The sequence below is a fragment of the Bremia lactucae genome, linkage group LG4 (genome assembly GCF_004359215.1).
Source record: "Bremia lactucae strain SF5 linkage group LG4, whole genome shotgun sequence".
Lineage (NCBI taxonomy): Eukaryota > Oomycota > Peronosporomycetes > Peronosporales > Peronosporaceae > Bremia > Bremia lactucae.
Window position 1 is genome coordinate 249,909 of NC_090613.1, and position 18,548 is coordinate 268,456.

General features: G+C 45.9%; 5 protein-coding genes across 5 annotated transcripts; 2 read left to right on the forward strand and 3 right to left on the reverse strand.

Annotated features, from left to right (window-relative positions):
• Positions 1–2,746: 2,746 nt before the first annotated feature.
• Positions 2,747–5,260, forward strand: CCR75_007063 (uncharacterized protein). The gene is made up of 4 exons (XM_067965127.1): positions 2,747–2,974; positions 3,040–3,158; positions 3,229–4,976; positions 5,040–5,260. The coding sequence occupies exons 1-4, from the start codon at positions 2,916–2,918 to the stop codon at positions 5,055–5,057; spliced, it is 1,944 nt and encodes a 647-aa protein (XP_067819919.1). The 5' UTR covers positions 2,747–2,915; the 3' UTR covers positions 5,058–5,260.
• Positions 5,261–6,037: 777 nt separating this feature from the next.
• CCR75_007062 (uncharacterized protein) lies at positions 6,038–11,026 on the forward strand (the record flags this gene model as incomplete). Its single annotated transcript, XM_067965126.1, has 1 exon — positions 6,038–11,026. One exon carries the CDS (start codon positions 6,038–6,040, stop codon positions 11,024–11,026), a length of 4,989 nt encoding a protein of 1,662 aa, XP_067819918.1.
• A 286-nt stretch (positions 11,027–11,312) lies between these two features.
• On the reverse strand, positions 11,313–11,801 carry CCR75_007061 (uncharacterized protein; the record flags this gene model as incomplete). Its single annotated transcript, XM_067965125.1, has 1 exon — positions 11,313–11,801. One exon carries the CDS (start codon positions 11,799–11,801, stop codon positions 11,313–11,315), a length of 489 nt encoding a protein of 162 aa, XP_067819917.1.
• A 1,214-nt stretch (positions 11,802–13,015) lies between these two features.
• CCR75_007060 (uncharacterized protein) lies at positions 13,016–15,847 on the reverse strand (the record flags this gene model as incomplete). The annotated part of the gene is made up of 6 exons (XM_067965124.1): positions 15,708–15,847; positions 15,199–15,628; positions 15,065–15,127; positions 14,661–14,990; positions 13,634–14,600; positions 13,016–13,162 (listed from the first exon to the last, which is right to left on the reverse strand). The coding sequence occupies exons 2-6, from the start codon at positions 15,417–15,419 to the stop codon at positions 13,016–13,018; spliced, it is 1,728 nt and encodes a 575-aa protein (XP_067819916.1). The 5' UTR covers positions 15,420–15,628; positions 15,708–15,847.
• Positions 15,848–17,928: 2,081 nt separating this feature from the next.
• Positions 17,929–18,378, reverse strand: CCR75_007059 (uncharacterized protein; the record flags this gene model as incomplete). The annotated part of the gene is made up of 1 exon (XM_067965123.1): positions 17,929–18,378. The coding sequence occupies one exon, from the start codon at positions 18,376–18,378 to the stop codon at positions 17,929–17,931; it is 450 nt and encodes a 149-aa protein (XP_067820005.1).
• Positions 18,379–18,548: the final 170 nt, after the last annotated feature.

An 18,548-nucleotide genomic window follows, 5' to 3' on the forward strand; every position in this document is an offset into this window, starting at 1 on the left:
TCCATATCTTAAATAGTTATTTATTAAAATCTCATTTGTTATGGGTAACAAATGTGGTCGCCGCTAGATATAAATCCGGCGGCCGAAATCTATCTTCAAATTAGCTACGATTAGGTTTTAGACTTGTCTATCTTTAACGTTTCTGGGACGAATCGTGTGCGTTATCCCAGGTTAAGGGTCTGTACCTGCTGCATCTTAACAGTTCTGCCTTCTGAGAGCCTTCCTGATTAAGCAAGGCTACTTTCCTTCACATCAAAGAGTTCATTTTGCATGAACTTGGCGATGGCTGAATGGGGGCATCTCTGTCCAAACTGAACAGCATGGCCAGGATGGCGTCATTCCCTACGGTCGAACTCATTCGTTCGGCCGCACTCACTTCTATGTCACTCGGAAAGGAGTAGCTATCACGCGAACCGTGATGTGTATTTCCATTATTCTCTGACATGTCCATGTTAGATGATAGAACTGTGGTCCTTGAACGGACTACAAAATTAAACCAGGTGTAACGGGGCACTGCCAACTTGTCATGCTTCAGCACAAGTCCACATCGCACTGCTTGAGTGCAAGTGCTGCCACAAGACACTTCACGTACACTACTAGTACGTGCAGAGGAAGACTCTCTTAAAAACGCTTGCGTTAAAGCGGGTTCTAAGTAAGCTGTATTTAATATAATTTAATTCTTCTGTTTCTATCTTTTTTCTACTAACTTAATTATGTTCTAATACTTAAAATTTAAGAAAGTCTTAGCTGTCTCTCTCTTTGCGCGCGTCCAGTGCTGACTGGACCGCGGAACAAGAAGATATAAAGGCCTATATCTACTAATCCAAATATTATCTATCTTTTAGATAATATATTTATTAATAACCTTTAAGTGCTAATTTAATGTAACGATGCACCCCGTCTCAATACTGCTTTTAAAATGGGTTGACCTTACTTATGTAAGATGTCTTGCTGGAATGTGCGCATTTTGCAATTAATCATACGACGACCGACTAAATATTATTTCATGGAGATTGCTCATGCCCAAAAAAAGTTTTGAGCTTGTCATTAGCGGTGCGTTGCGCTTCTGACAATTTATGAACTTTTTTTCATTTTCGTGAGGGTCCAGTCTTGTAACGACTCAGGCGTAGATTGACTTTGAGTGCTACCAGGTGTTACGGAGCTACCTCGCTCCTAAAGTCAGAGGAAGACTTTCAGATTCAGAGAGTCACTTATTTCTATTGAACTAACGGGTTTAAAAACTCAGGGAGCCGTACAAGCTATTAAAGCTTAAGGAATCCTAGTTCAAGAGATTCATGGGTTCGTAGAACCAAATGGCAACTAGTGCCCAAGAGGATTAACCTTAGAAAGGCTTCTATCTCTTACAGATCAATGCGCAAGCCTTAGAAAGGCACTTAACGCTTCAAGATCAAAAGAGGAACTGCACTTTATTTAATTTTTTAAACCTAGAAACCTTACCCTAGCTAAAAAAAATAGATTTTAGCCGCCAGATTTATATCTGGCGGCAACCACATTTGTTGCCATAATAAATGGGTTGTAAGTAACTAACTCTTTTGAAGTTAGATAAAGGGCATTTTACCCATAAAGTAAATGTTGCACAACACGGTTCGCCGACCAATGTGTGCCCCATTACAACTATTCTCCAAATAATCTCTTCCTTTAAGATAATATAGTAATTAAAAACCTTGAAGTGTTAATTTCATGTAACGATACACCCCGTAACACAACTCGTTTCTCTGAAAATCAGTATAAAATGTAGGGAAAAATAAGCGAAGTATAACCCAAGATGGTAGGTGTTTGCGATAAATATTTTGAGGCAAATTCATTAAAAACGGGCTAAAATTGATTCGTAAAGATCAGTTAATCTCTGTGCGTTTGGATGGGCAAAATGCGCCATCATTCTTCCTCGTGAGCTTGTTGTCCGCATCACTGCTATGAGGTGACGGCAACGGTGTCGACTAATTGTAGTCGACAATGAGCGACGGATCAACATCCTCCCTGTTTAAGTGGGATGGATCCTTAAGCCCAGTTAATGCGACAGCAGCCGTAGTTGACCGTCTTTCGACAAGCAGTGAGGAGGCCAGCGATCAAGCGACCGCGCCCAAAGAACAAGGATCAGAGGACAAGACCCACCAACGTGACCCCTTCCAGAAAGAAGCTTTGCCGACGTGTATGGAAACAGTGAAATAGAAAAACTATGTGACCAATGAATAAAGCACCTCGCAGATCTCCACCTCTACATTAAATGTAAATTCTTCTGAAAACCGCGGATGTATAACGCGCTAAAGCTGCCTGACAAAATGAAAACTATGTGAATATAAACAAGGCTGGGTCACTTTGTAAACCAAACCCAAGTACAATCTAATACTTAACATAAAGAAGTGACATCCCGTTAAGTATACAAATTATACGTGATGAGTCTGGGATACATAAAGCAACTAAACCCTATTAGAACAACAATATTGAAAATATTATAAAGTAATATCCCGCAAATATTTTATACCTTTCACACTATACTATAATGTATTCAACGTTATGAGTTATTGGATTATATGCAGTAGTTTGACATACATATGCTGCCGGTCAAATCCTTTAAGTTAACGGCGGCTATAACATTCCGGCGGATAAGTTATAAGAGGGAGGACTGTAACTATAAAAAATTACAACATTTATTAAATAAATGACGTTCAAATGCAACTTCGAAAAAATACACTTTCAAGCTTGACGATTATTTCGGCTTTACGTTGCAATTTTATCGAAACGGGCACATTACATTTAACAGTGTGAACCCTCGTGTACGTAACATCATTGTGTAGCCTCCTTTCATTGGATGGCTGGACTTCTCGCCTTAGCAGTTATTCTCCGCAGTAGAGCGAGGCCGTACGTCTCCCTCCACACCAGTGACTCCAGAAGATATGGAAGGTGACGACAGGGAACTCTTGCGCGAGTGGCTAATTCGTAATCTCGAGCCAGTGTGCGTATCTCCGAGCTGATTCTAAAGGGGGTCTCTGTATCTAATTGTTTTATTGAGCTGTGCAGATGCGACGCCGATCCAGAGGTGCTGAGTAAGTACGTGCTGGCACTCGTGCAAAATGACCCTTTGAAGCCAGGACTACAAGACACTTGTATATCTAAATTGGAGGAATTTCTTGGTGATGGTGCGTCTCGCTGCAAACGATAACAAGATGGCGTTGCGTGGCTAAGTATTTTTTTTTCTGTCGTATATAGAAACGTCAGGTTTTGTAAGTAAACTCTTTCAGGCATTAATGGACGGATCTTATAAATCCAACAATACGATACACAATGGAGAAGATCAGTCACGTGACGTGAATCATTTTGACGACGACTTTACTCCCTGGCGCGAACGCCACCGCTTGGATGAGGAGGACGAGCAATTACGATATAACAAGCGCCGTCGTGACGAGGATTTTACGAGAGATGACCACATTAAGCGGCATCAGGGCAGTCCTAGGAGAGATATGGGCGGTCAGCGCCATCCGTATCCTCTGCGTGAAGCAGGGATGCGAGGAGGATCAATAGGTGGACGAGGAAGACCCTACGGTATGGGTCGTCGGGACTTTCCTCCAGAGTGGTCAATGCCTCCACAGGTCATGTGGCCGCCGCATTTCCCGCTCTCTCGTGGCGCCAATTATCCACCCGAGTTTGATCCAAATATATATGTGCCAGAAAATGGGGCAATGATGCCGCCTCCCCAACTGATGATGCCGCATCCAATGGGTGGTCGTGGTCAGTTTTATTCCGTTGGTGGTCGTGGCGGCCGAGGAGGACGTGGCAATTATTATTCAGGGCGCCACGAGAATGAAAATACCGAAGCGCTGAGCGCCAAAACGACGCTTTATGTTCGACACGTGGACCCAAAGTACGTCAATATGACCATGCTTAGTCTACATTTTTCAAAATTTGGCAATGTGGTCAATGTGCAAATGCGACCAAGTGCCAAATGTGCTTTTGTGCAATATGCGACCGAAGAGGACGCTAAAAAAGCATTTCATTCGCCTCTTCCAGTATGCAATAATCGGTTTATTTCAGTAAAATGGGCCAAACACGACGCCCAAAGTTTAGAGGAACCTGCTGGAGAGGCGTCTAGTAGCGCTACGACGGGACCAGAAGTCACGCATGTTGCCGGCGGCGGTAAAGAGAAGGAAGAAGGCGACGGCGAGATGGTCAACGCCCTGCCGGAAATGAATATGACGGCCGAAGAATTGCAAGCTGCAGCATTAGAAAAAGGTCGTAAAGTATTGGAGGAGAAGCGCGAGTTGCTGGAGAAACAGCGAGCGCTGAAGAAACAGAAGGAGGCACTTATGAGACGCCAACTGGCGCAACACAAGGAACTTTTGGAGCGAATGAGCTCGAATAGCTCTCAATTTTCGATCGCAGACAAGCGTGATCTCTTGGACAAGATCACGGCCTTGTCAGCAGATCTAAAGGTTGTCACGCCGCGTCAGTCTACGGTTTCGCCACGGACGGCGACGCTTTCAGGAGAAGCTGACGATTTAAATGGTCTGAAAGCCGAGCTGAGTGCATTAGAGGCTGAGGCCGGTGATCGCGGAGGCCGTGGTGGCCGATTTTCTGCAGTACGTGGATATCGGGGAGGTCGTGGAGGCCGTGGCCGTAGAGGGTACGGTCGCGGCTCGCACACTCTTGACAATCGCACGACAATAGTCAAGGTGGCAAATTTGCCAGAGGAGGCATGCGACCCCGTTGTTTTGACGCAACACTTTGGCAATTTTGGTGCAGTGGAGCGGGTTGTGATGGATGAGGCAGCGCCCGGCCAAGGGTTTATTAAGTTCCAGGATCGGTATGCTGGACAGGCCGCACTGACCCACGGAAACGTGTTTGGGGACAAGCAACTCCAGATGGGATGGGTTGAGACACAGGAAGCGCCAGCGGAGCTTAATTCGCCAACAGCAGCATCTGCGGTCGAGACCGCTGTCACAACTGACTCGAGTAACCAGGTTAGATCTTGTAGAATTTTGATGCTGATGAATTTACTAAACTTCAACGTATTGCTGGAACAGGTTAGTACGAGCGCATAGGACTCGGCTGTTTGATCCATTGCCATCGTCAAGAGCACAGCAGATCGGAGTGTTGAGATGACACAACAGCTATGATATTTGGATGCCTTCAAATGGGATATCTTTCCAAAATTTAAGTCGAACTTTAAGGTTTCATTACGATTTTTCAAATTTTATCAAATTACTAATTGTAAAAGGAATCATGCGACGCCGTGAAATCTAATCAATTGCTACCTACCCCTTCTCATTTGTTGATGGCAACGCAAAAAAGAGACGCGTATCCAAGGCTGATGCAAAGCCTCCAGCTAAAACTGAGCCTAATACTGTAACGAAGCCAGGCAGAATAAGTACTGGGGTAGAACGAAGCATCGGGATGTAGCGATACCACCTTGAGACTTGGACATTGCAGTATAGCAATTTGACCAAGTCTCGGCTCAAGGAGCCAGAATCAGATATAATTTTTAGCAATGAAGTCGTTAAACTGTCGTGCTCAATTTATTGATCATGGCAGGTTCACGGAAGCAGTGGAATCGAGCATGTTTTTGTTCGTTTACGCCTTGCACATTAACATTCATTACGCAAATAAGCATAATCCACATTTTAAAGGTTTACGATTGTAACAGCTGCTCGGTAGAGGAGCGAACTATAGCGCGTAAGTACTTGCTTGTAAGAGCCACCATGCGTGGGACTTGATTGATGACGAGTGGACAAACTGCTCAGGCAGGATATGATGGGGCAACATAAAATCCTGCCACATTACTGACGGAGAACTGAAAAAGCCCTCGGTGCCTTTTATTTTGCTTTACACGAAAAATAGTGTCACGACGCACGTCTTATCTCTGCACCATGTATTTATAGGTGGGCAGAACTTGTGTTTTACCTCATGCCCCACCCCTCACTGACAAAAGGGTAATAATGCCCGGCTCGTTACGCCACTCTTGATTGCACCCATCCTATAAACACCGCAATCAGTCGCTAAATTCCCACGACACGCGCGAGCCATGGACGGCCAAGCGAGTGATGCGGAGCCGCCACCGTCGCTCCAGGCACAGTACCATCGCTTGCAGCCATCGCCTAATTCTGCGGATACTTCGAGTGAGCGCACGGCTTTTAATCCGTCCAAGTACTTCCATCGAAATCAGACTGTGGAGGTGCTATCGCGTCATCCCGCAGGGGCTTCGGGCTTACTCATCGATCGACTGAATTCGGACCTATTCCGCACGCTCACTTCGAGTCAGCTGCTTAATGTTCGTCAGCGTCTCTTAAATGACGGTGCAAGCTCGCGAACCGAGCTACTAACGCGCCTTGGTACTGCTAGCACCCCCACGACCGCCTCGAACGCGGGCTATTTCCGCAGATTTCATCGCAATTTGCCACGACCGCTTCGATTTCGACAGAATACACGCTCGACTACGCGCTACATTGATCCTGCAAATGCCGCGTCCCTGCGGTCGCGTGTACGCGCGAGACAAGAGCAAGAACAGGCTCGAAACGAGGGCTTTGACGACGAGCCCTCGCCTCATTCTGGTGCGCGCGATATGACGGATTTTGAAAAGGAAATGACAAGTATTCAGAATGGCACGAACGCTGGAATGAATGCAAGCCCGAAAGCAAGCCACAAAGTGCTGGATCGAATGAGCAGTTTAATGTCTACGGACTCCCAGGGCATTTCAGGTGGTGCTCGTACTCAGTATAAGATTGTCAAGATAAATGACGGACACAATGCTCCGAAGCGCGAGCCACTCGATGGAGACGGAGACGAGAGCGACGAGTATTTTTTTGTATCGAATGAGGTTACGACGTCTCAGTATACATGGTGGAGTTTCGTACCAGTGTTTCTCTATCTAACGTTTCAAAAGACGGCAAATTTGTATTTCTTGCTGATTGGTATATTTCAAATGATCCCATCCGTATCCCCAACGAATGGAGTGCCGCTCCAATTTATGCCACTGGCATTTGTGATTATTATCGATGGCCTCTTTGCGGGATACGAAGATCACAAGCGACACCAGGCGGACGATTTTGCCAACTCGGCCATCACGCGGGTATTTAATCGTCAATTGCGTGAGTTTGAAGAAGTTGAGTGGCGAGAGCTGAAAGTTGGCGATTTCGTCAAGGTAGCGAATCATGAGATTTTGCCAGCAGATGTTATGATTCTCGCTGTCATTCCTGCGGAAGGGGCGCGTTCGGGTGGCAATATGGGCCTTTGTTATGTCGAGACGAAAAATCTTGATGGCGAGACGAATCTCAAGTTGCGCGAAGCACCGTCACTGACACGAAATATGTTTATGAACGAAGACGAAGCGGGGTACATCGTTCAAGGGTACGTGGAAAGCGAGCTTCCGAATGGAGATATCAACACGTACTCGGGTACGCTTTACCTCGAAGAAAACCCGCTTGGCGGAGCTGCCGAAGGCGTTCCTTTATCTTTAAAAAACATGCTGATGCGTGGAAGTAAACTGCGGAATACCAGTTTTGCGTACGGGTTGGTGGTAAACACCGGTGTCGATACCAAAATAATGATGAGCTCCGGCGACGAATTTCCTGTAAAAGCCTCATCAATTGCTGAAATGACGAACCGACAGATAATTATTGTGGTCGTGATTCTCATGATCATGTCGCTAATTGGTGCAATTGGCGATCGCATATGGATGGGCGGCTTAGTGATTCCGCAGTATTTGGAACTCGAAGACTATGACGATTCGGTGATTGAAGTGTTTATTTATTTTATCACGACGCTGGCGTCGATGGTGCCCATTACACTTTATGTCGCGATTACGCTTGTCAAGGCTTTGCAAGGGTATTTTATGGAGAGTGATCTCGACATGTACGACGAAGAGAGTAGTACGCCTATGAAAGTCCGAAACATGCAATTAAATGAGCAATTAGGCGAAATCTCGCACATTTTTTCGGATAAAACAGGCACGTTAACTTGCAACAAGATGGAGTTTCGAAAGTGCAGTATTGGCGGTCGAAGTTACGGTAAAGGAACGACAGCCATCGGCCTAGCGGCTCGCATGCGGAATGATTTTAAAGGATATATGGCTCTTGAGGACGATTTAGGCGACGAAACCGCGGACATTCCGTTGATGGGTGAAGTGTCGGTGCCAAACGTGAATTTTAAAGATCCGAGCATGTGGTGTGATTTGAAAAACCAAAGTCATCCGCAAAGTGGCAAGATTGAGGAGTTTATGACATTGCTTGCATTGTGTCACGGCGTTTTGATTGAACGTCACGATCCAACGGAAGAGGACGCAAGTCCTGCTATTGAGTACTCGGCGTCGTCTCCGGATGAGCTGGCCCTTGTGTGTGGTGCCAAGTTTTTTGGCTACGAGTTTATTGAACGAGAACCCGGTAGTGTCTCCATTCGTAAGCCCGATGGCGTCGTAGATCAGTACGACATCCTCGAAGTGTTTGAATTCGACTCGAATCGTAAGCGCATGTCTGTAATTGTTCAACGACGGAAACGCGATGATGAACTTCGTCAGATGTCGGAATCGGACGAAGATGACGTCTTACTTCTCACGAAAGGAGCTGATAGTATGCTGTTTCCTCGCCTTGCGCCTATGTCGGAGAATAATCAACGCATTCGCGAAGTCACTGAGAAACATCTTGAAGCATTTGCGCAAGACGGTCTTCGAACACTCGTCGTTTGTGCGAAGAAGATTCGTCCTGAAGATTGGGAGCAGTTTCACGCCCAGTATCGTCTCGTGTCGTCGGACTTGAGTGTCGTTGAAGCCAAGTCCCGTGGTGAACCGAACGCGATCAATAAGATAGAAGATCAAGTGGAGTCGAATTTGGAAATCCTTGGAGCGACAGCCATTGAAGATCGTTTACAGGATGGTGTGCCGGAGTCGATGGAGGCGTTGGCTAAAGCTGGCATTTGTATTTGGGTGCTGACTGGAGACATGGAAGAGACGGCGATAAACATTGGCTACGCTTGTCGGTTGCTGAACAACGACATGCAGCGTCACGTGATCAACGAGGCCAAGTACCGCACGAAAGGCTCGATTTTGCGGAAGCTTGACAAGATTTTTCATTCGATATATGACGCAAAAGAGAATTCGGTAGAGTCGTCTCTTGCAGCGACTCCGTCAGATTCATCGCTTTTGTTGGGTCAAGCAGAACACGCGTTAGTGATCGATGGAGCATCTCTTACTAAAATTCTTGAAGATCCGCTGTTTAATTTGCATCTCTTGCGCGTGGCGCTGCTGTGCAAAGTCGTCGTCGCATGTCGTGTTTCTCCGCAACAAAAGGCGCAGCTGGTGGAGCTCGTGAAGCTCAATGTTCCTGAGTCTCACACCCTTTCGATCGGGGATGGCGCGAATGATGTGCCGATGATCCAGAGCGCTCATATTGGCGTCGGAATTAGTGGTCAGGAAGGACTGCAAGCGGTGAATAGCTCGGACTACGCCTTGGCCCAATTTCGATTCCTCAGTAATTTAATTTTGGTCCACGGTCGATGGAACTACAATCGGGTTACAGCTCTTGTGGTCTACACTTTCTATACAAACATTGCGTACAATACATCCATGTTTTGGTACACGTTGTGGCCGACGGCGTACTCTGGGACGATGATATATTCGGCATTGATCCAGCAAGGCTTTAATGTCATCTTTACGGCACTTCCGATCCTCATCTATTCAGCGTATGACAAGGACATCCCGAAGAATACGGTGCTTGAATATCCAGCATTGTACCATGCAGAGTTACGAAAATCGAGCTTTTTTTCTCATTTGATGTTTTGGAAGTGGGTGTTTCTTGGGATCATCGACTCAGTGGGGGTGTATTTTGCGACTTTGGCAGCTGGTTGGAATATCGAACGAGGTGGCAACACGGTTGAGTATCTTTCGTTAGGAACTTTGGGCTGGACGATTCTCTGTATCCTTATGAATGCTCGTTTTTGCTTGCTCGCCAATTCCTGGGATGTTCTAACATGCTCGAGTATGGTCGTGACAGTCGTGTCGATCTACCTCGCCCAGTATGTGGTTGATCAGATCAATTGGTCTTTTGATACAGACTCTTTGCCGTGGCAATACGGACGGGCCCAATTCTGGTTTGGTCAATTAATTGCTGTCGCTGGCATTTTATTGAAAGACATTTTATACGAAGGATATCGCCGTCGTTTTAACCCCGACTATATAGATCTCGTGACGGAATCACTAACTGATAAGGCGTCCATGTCTCGCGAAGAGCTGAAGAACTTTCAACCTCCACAGGCCAATTATTTAAATCCGGAATTGGCTGGCATGATGGATTTCCAAGACCGTCGGGTCCACGAGAGTACTCCCGTGCGATACGCGGCTCCTGGACGCTCAAAACTATACACTGGGTTTGCGTTTGATCAGCCTGCGAATATCATCAATTGGATTCTCACGGGGACGAACAATAGTGGCGGTCAAAATAGTCGCAAGAGCATCAATGCTAACATGCGTCATGCCATTTTGAATTCGGATGACCCCGTGTTTTTTGAAAACCAGCGTTATCAACCCTTTTGCGGCTATGGCAGCTCGTTTCCAGGATATTTGCTCCCCACAGATCGCAAGCGCTGGAGCGATCGGTCTGGTAAAGTCAGCGCACAGGCGATACCTCTTGCAGGCTTGGAATTGGATCTCGAAGTGCCCGGGTGTGACGCCGAAGGGTGGGTGTATGAAAAGGATTTTGCCTTCTTTCCATCGACGATCGAGAACGAGGAGGATGAAATTGAAGACGAAGACGATTTTCAAATTAGTGATTCTCGACGAAGCAGCATTGGAGCGTTCCGAATGTCTCGAAAAAAGAGCAAGAAGAAAAAAGGCAAGAAAATGCGTCCCCATCACGGGCTGGTGCGACGTCGGGAGTGGAAACTCTCGAGTGAATATAAGGCGCAGACCTCAGAAGACGCACGTCGCTGCCGTGAGTCAAATGAAAGCAGAAGTTCCGTCGTGGACGACCCGGACGAACATCGTCGACAGTCGACGACGCAGTCGCCTATGCAATCTTCAGGATAATTTTATTGAAATATTAAACTCGGGGGTAGTTTGTAGAAATTTAGCACTCTTTGTGCATGTATTAAGAAAACACGCGTTTTTAATCGCAGCGTGTCCGTGGCAATCATTAAATTGACATGAAGGTATGAGCTCTTTAGTAAAGTATAATGATGATTTTGAATACTTTCGTGAAATACAGAGAAGTAAAATTACGCATTTTCGTGTCGAAAATAGAGAAACATCTAAAGCAGTGGCAGAAAATGAAATCTAGAAATGCGCCTTACACAGCATCAAACTTCACAGGTGATCAGCACTGAACAAATTTTTGAAAGGCCTCTTTGTTGGCTAACTCAGCGTCGTTGGCGATGGCATTTAGTACGATAATCAGCTGCATCTCGCGCTCTTGAATCAAGTCTGGGTTGTGTTTACCTCGCAATTTCGAGCCCAAGCCTGAGAAGGGCAAAGCTGGTAAGGTTTTAGGATTATTCAGAGCCTTGACAAGCGCTTTAAAGTCGCTAAATCGCTTCTTAGAACTGGACTTGCCCTCGACAATGTAAAAAACAACACCCGCCTCATCAATCTCGTGGCCCTTGATTTTAAATTGTTCCGTCGTGGGTTCCTCAGCCGTCTCAGCCTCAGGCTCTGTCGGTAAATCGATCTTCTCCGTTGTGGGTTGCTCGACTTCCGCAACGGAATCCTCAGCAACGACAGGTTTCGTCTCAGCGGGTACGACCTCAATCTCCGGTGAGCTCGCGTCAATTACATTGTCTTCCGTCTTGGATTGAGCGCAGCCCATCGTAAACTTGTGACTGGGATTGAAAGAAGTCGATGCGAAGACTTGAACAGCTTAAAGCGAGTTTAATAGTGAGCAATCAACGCAAGTGATTCAATCTACAATTAAAAACCTTCTGCTGGAAAGAGAGGAGCGTCGGATCTTAGTTCGCCAGCTGCTACGTAAGTAACAGCACCGACACGTGCGTAAGTTTTTTTTGGACTATGGAGCTCAGAAGTTTTGAAATAATGTACGGTTTAACGTTTGACAATTCACTAATAGATTAGGAGTGCAAGCTGGTTCCCGGTGCGAAGAGAACGTAGTTGCATCAGTACAAGACACTAACAATGCCATGGGAAGGTTAAGAAATGCAGATTTTATTTCTAATTTTAATTTCATCTAGACAAAAAACGTAAATCTTTATCTCGTCGAAGCTGTCGTCACTCAGTTGCACAATCGTACCAATGCATCGTTTGAATCAGGGTTGAAGGACGGTGCGCGCGATAGGCAGAAATAACTGACCGGTTTTAGCGACTTAAATTGACAGTAGCCGTGTAGAAATGCGTTTTGAGCCTGCATAGACAGCCTTTTGTAAAAGCGTTACGAGAGAAGTGGTTGTTTATTTAATATTTTGCTACGTCGAAGCTCATCAAGGGACACCTACTTCCATTAGCCGCTCTGAAAATGACAACCACGCACCGTCTAACATTCAAGATAGCGATTCCAATTGTCTCGCCTCTACTTTGATTGAATGAGACGGCGCGACCGTATCTTTCGAGACATTTAAAACATGCTCGCATGATTGCACAATCAACACTTAATTTATAATTGTATAATTGCTTGTCAGCTTTTATTCCCACATCGGAAAAACATCATCGCTGTACTAATCTCATTCTACTACAGAGCAAAGGATAAGAAAAAGAAAAGAAAAACATGCATGTGAAACTCTTCTTATGTGACTCGAATGCTTCTTGTGGATGGTATAGATCGTCGAGTTGACTTGCATCGGGCTTTGCACGCTCACGAGCAGGAAGCTTGGCCGCAAGCATATCGTTTAAAAATTAAAGTTGCCTTTCAAAAAGCTATGTCGATATAACCAAAATTCCTGTTAAGGAGTTTTAACGAACGCTTTTACATATTTACTTACTGTATCACACGAATCCCGATATCCATGGCCCTATCGACTTCACAAAATTGCTTCGTGAGGCTTATTATTCATAGTGGGAGGTACACAGCAACTACAGCTCAAACGCCGAATGTAACTTGAGAAGCGTACGCAACTCATAATGCGCGACACTCGCGCTCGGGCGATCGCTCGCGTGAAAACTCAAGCAGCGCTCGGCTAATTCACGAATGTCTTCGGGACAATTGGCCCCGAGGTCCGGCTTCTCTTCGCTTGTGACCTTAAGAACAATCAGTGCATTGGTTACTCCGTCAAAAGGCTTGACGCACGTGGCCAGTTCGGACAAAATGACTCCAAACGAGTAAATGTCGGCCATTTCTGTGTAACGCTCACCGCGTAGAACTTCGGGAGCAATCCAAGCCATTGTCCCGATACCTGCTGTCATGGTCGCGTCCACTTGCCACTCGCGACTGATGCCGAAATCGCTTAGTTTAGCTTCATACGATGAGCTCAGTAAAACATTTTTCGACTTAAGATCCCGATGAATAATAGGCGACGGAAACGAATGAAGGTACACAATGGCTTCCAGTACATCCAGCGCAATCGATGCCTTAGCTGGAAGGACGGAAGAGTTCTGGTACCAGTCAAACTCTTTAGGATACGTCTTTTGGCGCTCTTGCTGCTGTTTTAAGAGCATGTCAAGGTCTCCATTAGGCATGTACTCCATCAGTACCGCCATGTCTGATAACATGCTCCAGCTCACGCCAATAAATCGCACGACTTTTGCATGCGAGAGCGATGAAATGAGTTTAATTTCATCGATAAACGCGCGTAAATTTCGATCGTCGGCAGCTTTTTCCGGCAAAATCTTCTTGACCACAATCGGACGGTTTTGATACGTTGCAAGATACACGACACCGTAGCCGCCTTTGGCAATCGTTCGATCAATCTGGACTTCACTCGCAGGAACGCGATACTTGACAAGCGCCGATTCCATTGATGTTCCGCCCATCATTGTCACTTTGCCGCTAAAGCTCGAATTCAATGAATTCATATCCTGAGACTTGGTACGGTAATGCTGTCCACACATTGGCGAGGCCGTATCCATCAGTGTGTTGTTGGCAAAAAAGTTGTTGCAATCCATTCGTCGAGTAACGTCTTTAGTCTCCCGAACACGGTACGTTCGGTAAGCAAACGCAGCAAGCGCTGCAACCAAGACAGCTGCGAGACAAAGTATCACGATGAGGACAGTCGAGCTGCCACCACTATCCGAAATAGGCGAACTTAGTGTACTTTCAGCTCTGGACGATGCACTTCCGTACGTACTGTCGAACAACTCGTCGGATATGACACAAATATTGTGACCTAAAACTGCCACGAGCTCCGCGCCAGACGTCGAGCAGCTTGATTGTGCTATGACAACATTAAATTCTTGCAGGTCCTTAAATGTCGAATAGTCCGAGCGAGATATTTCAAAGCTCTGAATTTCGTTTGAGCCAAAGTCCAATTTGGATAGCGCCATTGGAAACGACACGCCACGAATCGTCTCAATTGGGTTGCCTGAGAAATTGAGTGTCGCAATACTGGATGGAAAGGTGTATTGACTAAGCTGAGTAAACTGGTTATTGGTGGCCGTGACCTGGACAACAGTGGAAGGGAGACCTGTGGGTAATGCGGTAATGGAATTAAATGAGATGTCACTGTAGCATTGATAAACAGTCAGTTCCTTTCTTCTTATGATAACACGATAAACGACGTACATGTACTGCAATTGGCCTGGAAATTGCACTCCATCGATGCTCGACAGACCGGATTGGACTAACGAGAGGTACTGGATACTGTCTGGAAAAGTGGCGCCTTCTAGTGACGATAGTTCCAAGTTGTGGATGTACAGCAGTGTTAACGAAGACGGAAACGCCACGCCAGAAACGGACGTGATCGGATTCCCACCGAGAAATAGCTGTGTCATGGAATCAGGCAGAGCCATGCCATCAAATGATGTGATAGCATTCCAACTCACGTCCAAATACGTGATTGAGTCGGGTACTTCCAAGTTACTAAAGGTCGTAAGCTTATTTGATGTAAGTGTCCTGTAAATAAATATCCATCCAAACTATTAAATCAAATAAAAATAGTTTTGCACGAACGTGGCGACTGGACGTACAATTTACTGAGCATGGTCAGGTTTGCCAACGCCACAGACGAAATGTTGTTTAGTGACAGGTCACTAGTGTCACATTTACAGGAAATTAGGGTCGCCAGTTTTCATCCAATTATCGTGATCAAAAAAATACATACATCGTGCGGACGTCCGGGGCACTTAGAACCTTTTCAATGCCGAAACTAGTAGCCGTCAGCGCATTCTTACTCACATCAACACCCTGTTGCTCACAGGAAGAATCCGCGACCAAAGCCACGTTGTCGTCACCACTGGCCATCAGAACGACTTGTCCCTCTGTCTCACATGTAGCGGCGTAGGTCGAGGTGGCCAGCAGTAGCACGCTGATTAAGCTTTTCATAATTGGTCGATCGGGGTGGCAGGATGAGATGCGTTTTGATGATAATTCTAATGAATTGCTGAACTTGTGTATTAGCTATGAAGTGTGGTGCTCGCGACCGTCGAGTCCGCCGTGGAACCGGAGATCGCAGCGCTTAAGTAGAAAGGAGGGAACCCTCGTGTGGTTGGAAATATGGCGGAATGGAAACGCCGCGAGTCAGACCGTAGAATCTGGTCAGAGCACGTGTTCATTGGATAAATAATAATAAATACAGTAATGATTGGGTAAAACTGGGATCGTAAAAATGACCTAGAAAAGGAAGGACAATGGACGATTCCGAGTCACCAGCGTCGCCAGAAAGGCTCCGAGTAATGTCGAATTGGCTAGGAGAATCCGTGGCGAGTTAACTTGAACAGAAAACCCGACAAGCTTAAAGCCGCCGTCGTCGGTCGAAACGATGGCGTAGCAACCCAGGGACACGGTTTAATTAAAAGGCAGACGGGGATCAGGTGATAGCGATCTGTCCAGGGTTCCCTATACCGCTGTGAGACTGTACCCGTTTTTGCACACCTCTTCTTTCGAATCCGTGTCCGTGACGGCCAAATACGGATGCTTTATATTTCGACTCTTACCCGTGCCCCATCTGCTTGAAGGCTTGACTTAACTGACAAGCAAGACGACGCGGAGCTGCTATTATGAATCTAGATGACTTGAACAAAAGCCTTTGAGCTGATATGTTTTAATGTAAAATTAATAATCAACATGCTGTATACTTGACTCTCTGATCCGACCAAAGGCTGATCGTGCGGCTTATGAAATCGTGAACGCGCGTGTTCTACTACTTGTCCGAGTTATGGTTTATTTTTGCGCTGACCGGACCCGTCCCTACATATTCCCCTAAACAAATGGGTTCATATCATTCTCCACAGTTGCCCTAGTCTCGTATGCCCCAGGAAGGCAAATATGCAAGTTTCAGTTCCTCTCTGATCGCTACCGTACGCATCAATGCATTGGCGACTACGCTGCAGCTTAGATTTTCGCACGTGGATGTCGACTACAAAAATGCTGACTCGAATGTGCTAGTGAGTCGGGCTCGTCCAAATCGGCGTCAGTGTCATTCCTGTTTTTGTGCTCGTAACCTTCCAGCCATCGCTTTAGTCATGCAAAACAGTCCAGACTTCACGTACTGGGGCAATTAACGTGCTGTTTACGCAGGCTGAAGAATTGTTCGATACAATAAGCCACGGCTTTAGGATCTACTCCATCATTGCATCGTAAATATCGTACAGCTCACAGCTGGTGCTGCAATTCTGGACCATTTCCTGCATGCACTGCAGCGACTGGACCACAATCTTTTTCATATGTGGATGCATGATCAGAACAATCTCAGATCTTAATAACCCGAATTCGTCGACAGAACCCATGACTTTTAGCCTTAAATTTCGGTCGTAATGTGTCGCGCACATGTTATAAGATGTCGCTTAGCTTTCGAATCGAACTTTTGATCAATTGCACGTGCTTGTCGCTTAAATTGTCGATCGAATACCCTTCGGCGAAAAGCGCAGGCAGCAATCCTTATAAAAGACCAAAATCCCACTTCGCCACGTCACCTTTATGCTTGTACAATTGTGGAGATTTTTTTATTTGTGTTGTGATTCAATTGACTTTCATCGTGCTTCTTTAAAGTGACGTTCTTCAGGTAATTGCTGTAAATCATTAAAAAAAGCCGGGATTACGGGCGGGCTTAAAAAAACGGATATCTCGAGTTGTATTGGTAATAACATCATTAGGAGACTCTTCTGTAGCGCCGTTTATATGGAATTGACCAAAACGTCTAGGATTGTTGCGCAATGAAATCGCTGACAAGCTTTTGATCGATTTGCGTTTTGTCAGCTCAACGCTGCGACTGGCTAATTTTTGGTTATCGTGTCAATGTTATTTTTGCACTCATGAAGATCGTACGCGACGTTGGTCTAACAGAAAAACTAAATCGTCAGCTTACCACTGCAAATCAGTCAACAACTCGCTGACGCCTGGTGAAGAGTGGACCATTCACGCTTTTTTGAGAAAGTCGACTGTATAGACAGACGTCCGGACATTGCGTCTGGTCTACGTCAGGAAAAATGCGCTTTGCTTTGAATTTCTCATTAATTTAAGAGCACGATACTTTTTAAGTATTCTGCTTGTCTTATGCTGTACTTTCGCTCGTCGCATCTTTAAACTCGCGGCTGGCACAGTGGGTTTGATCTTCGCAATAAACTTTAACTTTATCACTTTGTCTATATTAAGAATTTTTTTAAACAACTTTCTTTCGTCTTCCTGATTGCAGGCCGACTAATGAAGCATCGCTTACACTAGGAGCTATACCGCAGACGATTTATTGAAAAGCGAAGACCTGCTTTCTCAGTTCATGCCTTTGTTTTCGGAAAAAAGTAAATATACAAAAAAGCACATGATATGAATTTGGAGACAACGTTTTCGTTTATTCAGAAACTTCGCTTTAAGCTTGAATTTTTCGTACCTCGTTGATTTATCCCGCGTATGCATCCACATGCACGCCTGCAATGGCACGGCCAGACGGATCCGCAGCGTTCTTGAACGCATCGTCCCATTCAATCGCCGCAGGAGTACTGCACGCAATACTGGGGCCGCCCGGTACAGTTTGCGCCGCGACTTCGCGATGGAAGTGGTGCTGGAAGATGCTCCGGTACCAGTATGCTTCCTTGGACTGTGGCGTATTGTACGGAAAAAGTCGCTGCGCATGCTTCATTTGGCGCTCCGTGACAGTCTTGTCGGCCAATTTCTTTAACGAATCGATCCAGCCGTAGCCGACCCCGTCCGAAAATTGTTCCTTTTGACGCCATAGAATCTTTTCTGGCAAGTACGGGTGTTCTTTGTCATCGAACGCTTTGCGAATAATAAACTTTTCAAACTTGTTCGCCTTGGCATCAATCATCTTCTCCCGCGTATCGATATTCATGGCAAGGTCAAGAAAGTCCGCGTCGAGAAACGGCACACGTGCTTCAAGACCCCATGCACTCGTCGATTTGTTCGCTCGCAGGCAATCATATTGATGCAATGCTTGGAGCTTCGCGACCGTCTCGTGATGAAACGCCTCGGCATTTGGTGCTTTGTGAAAGTACAAGTACC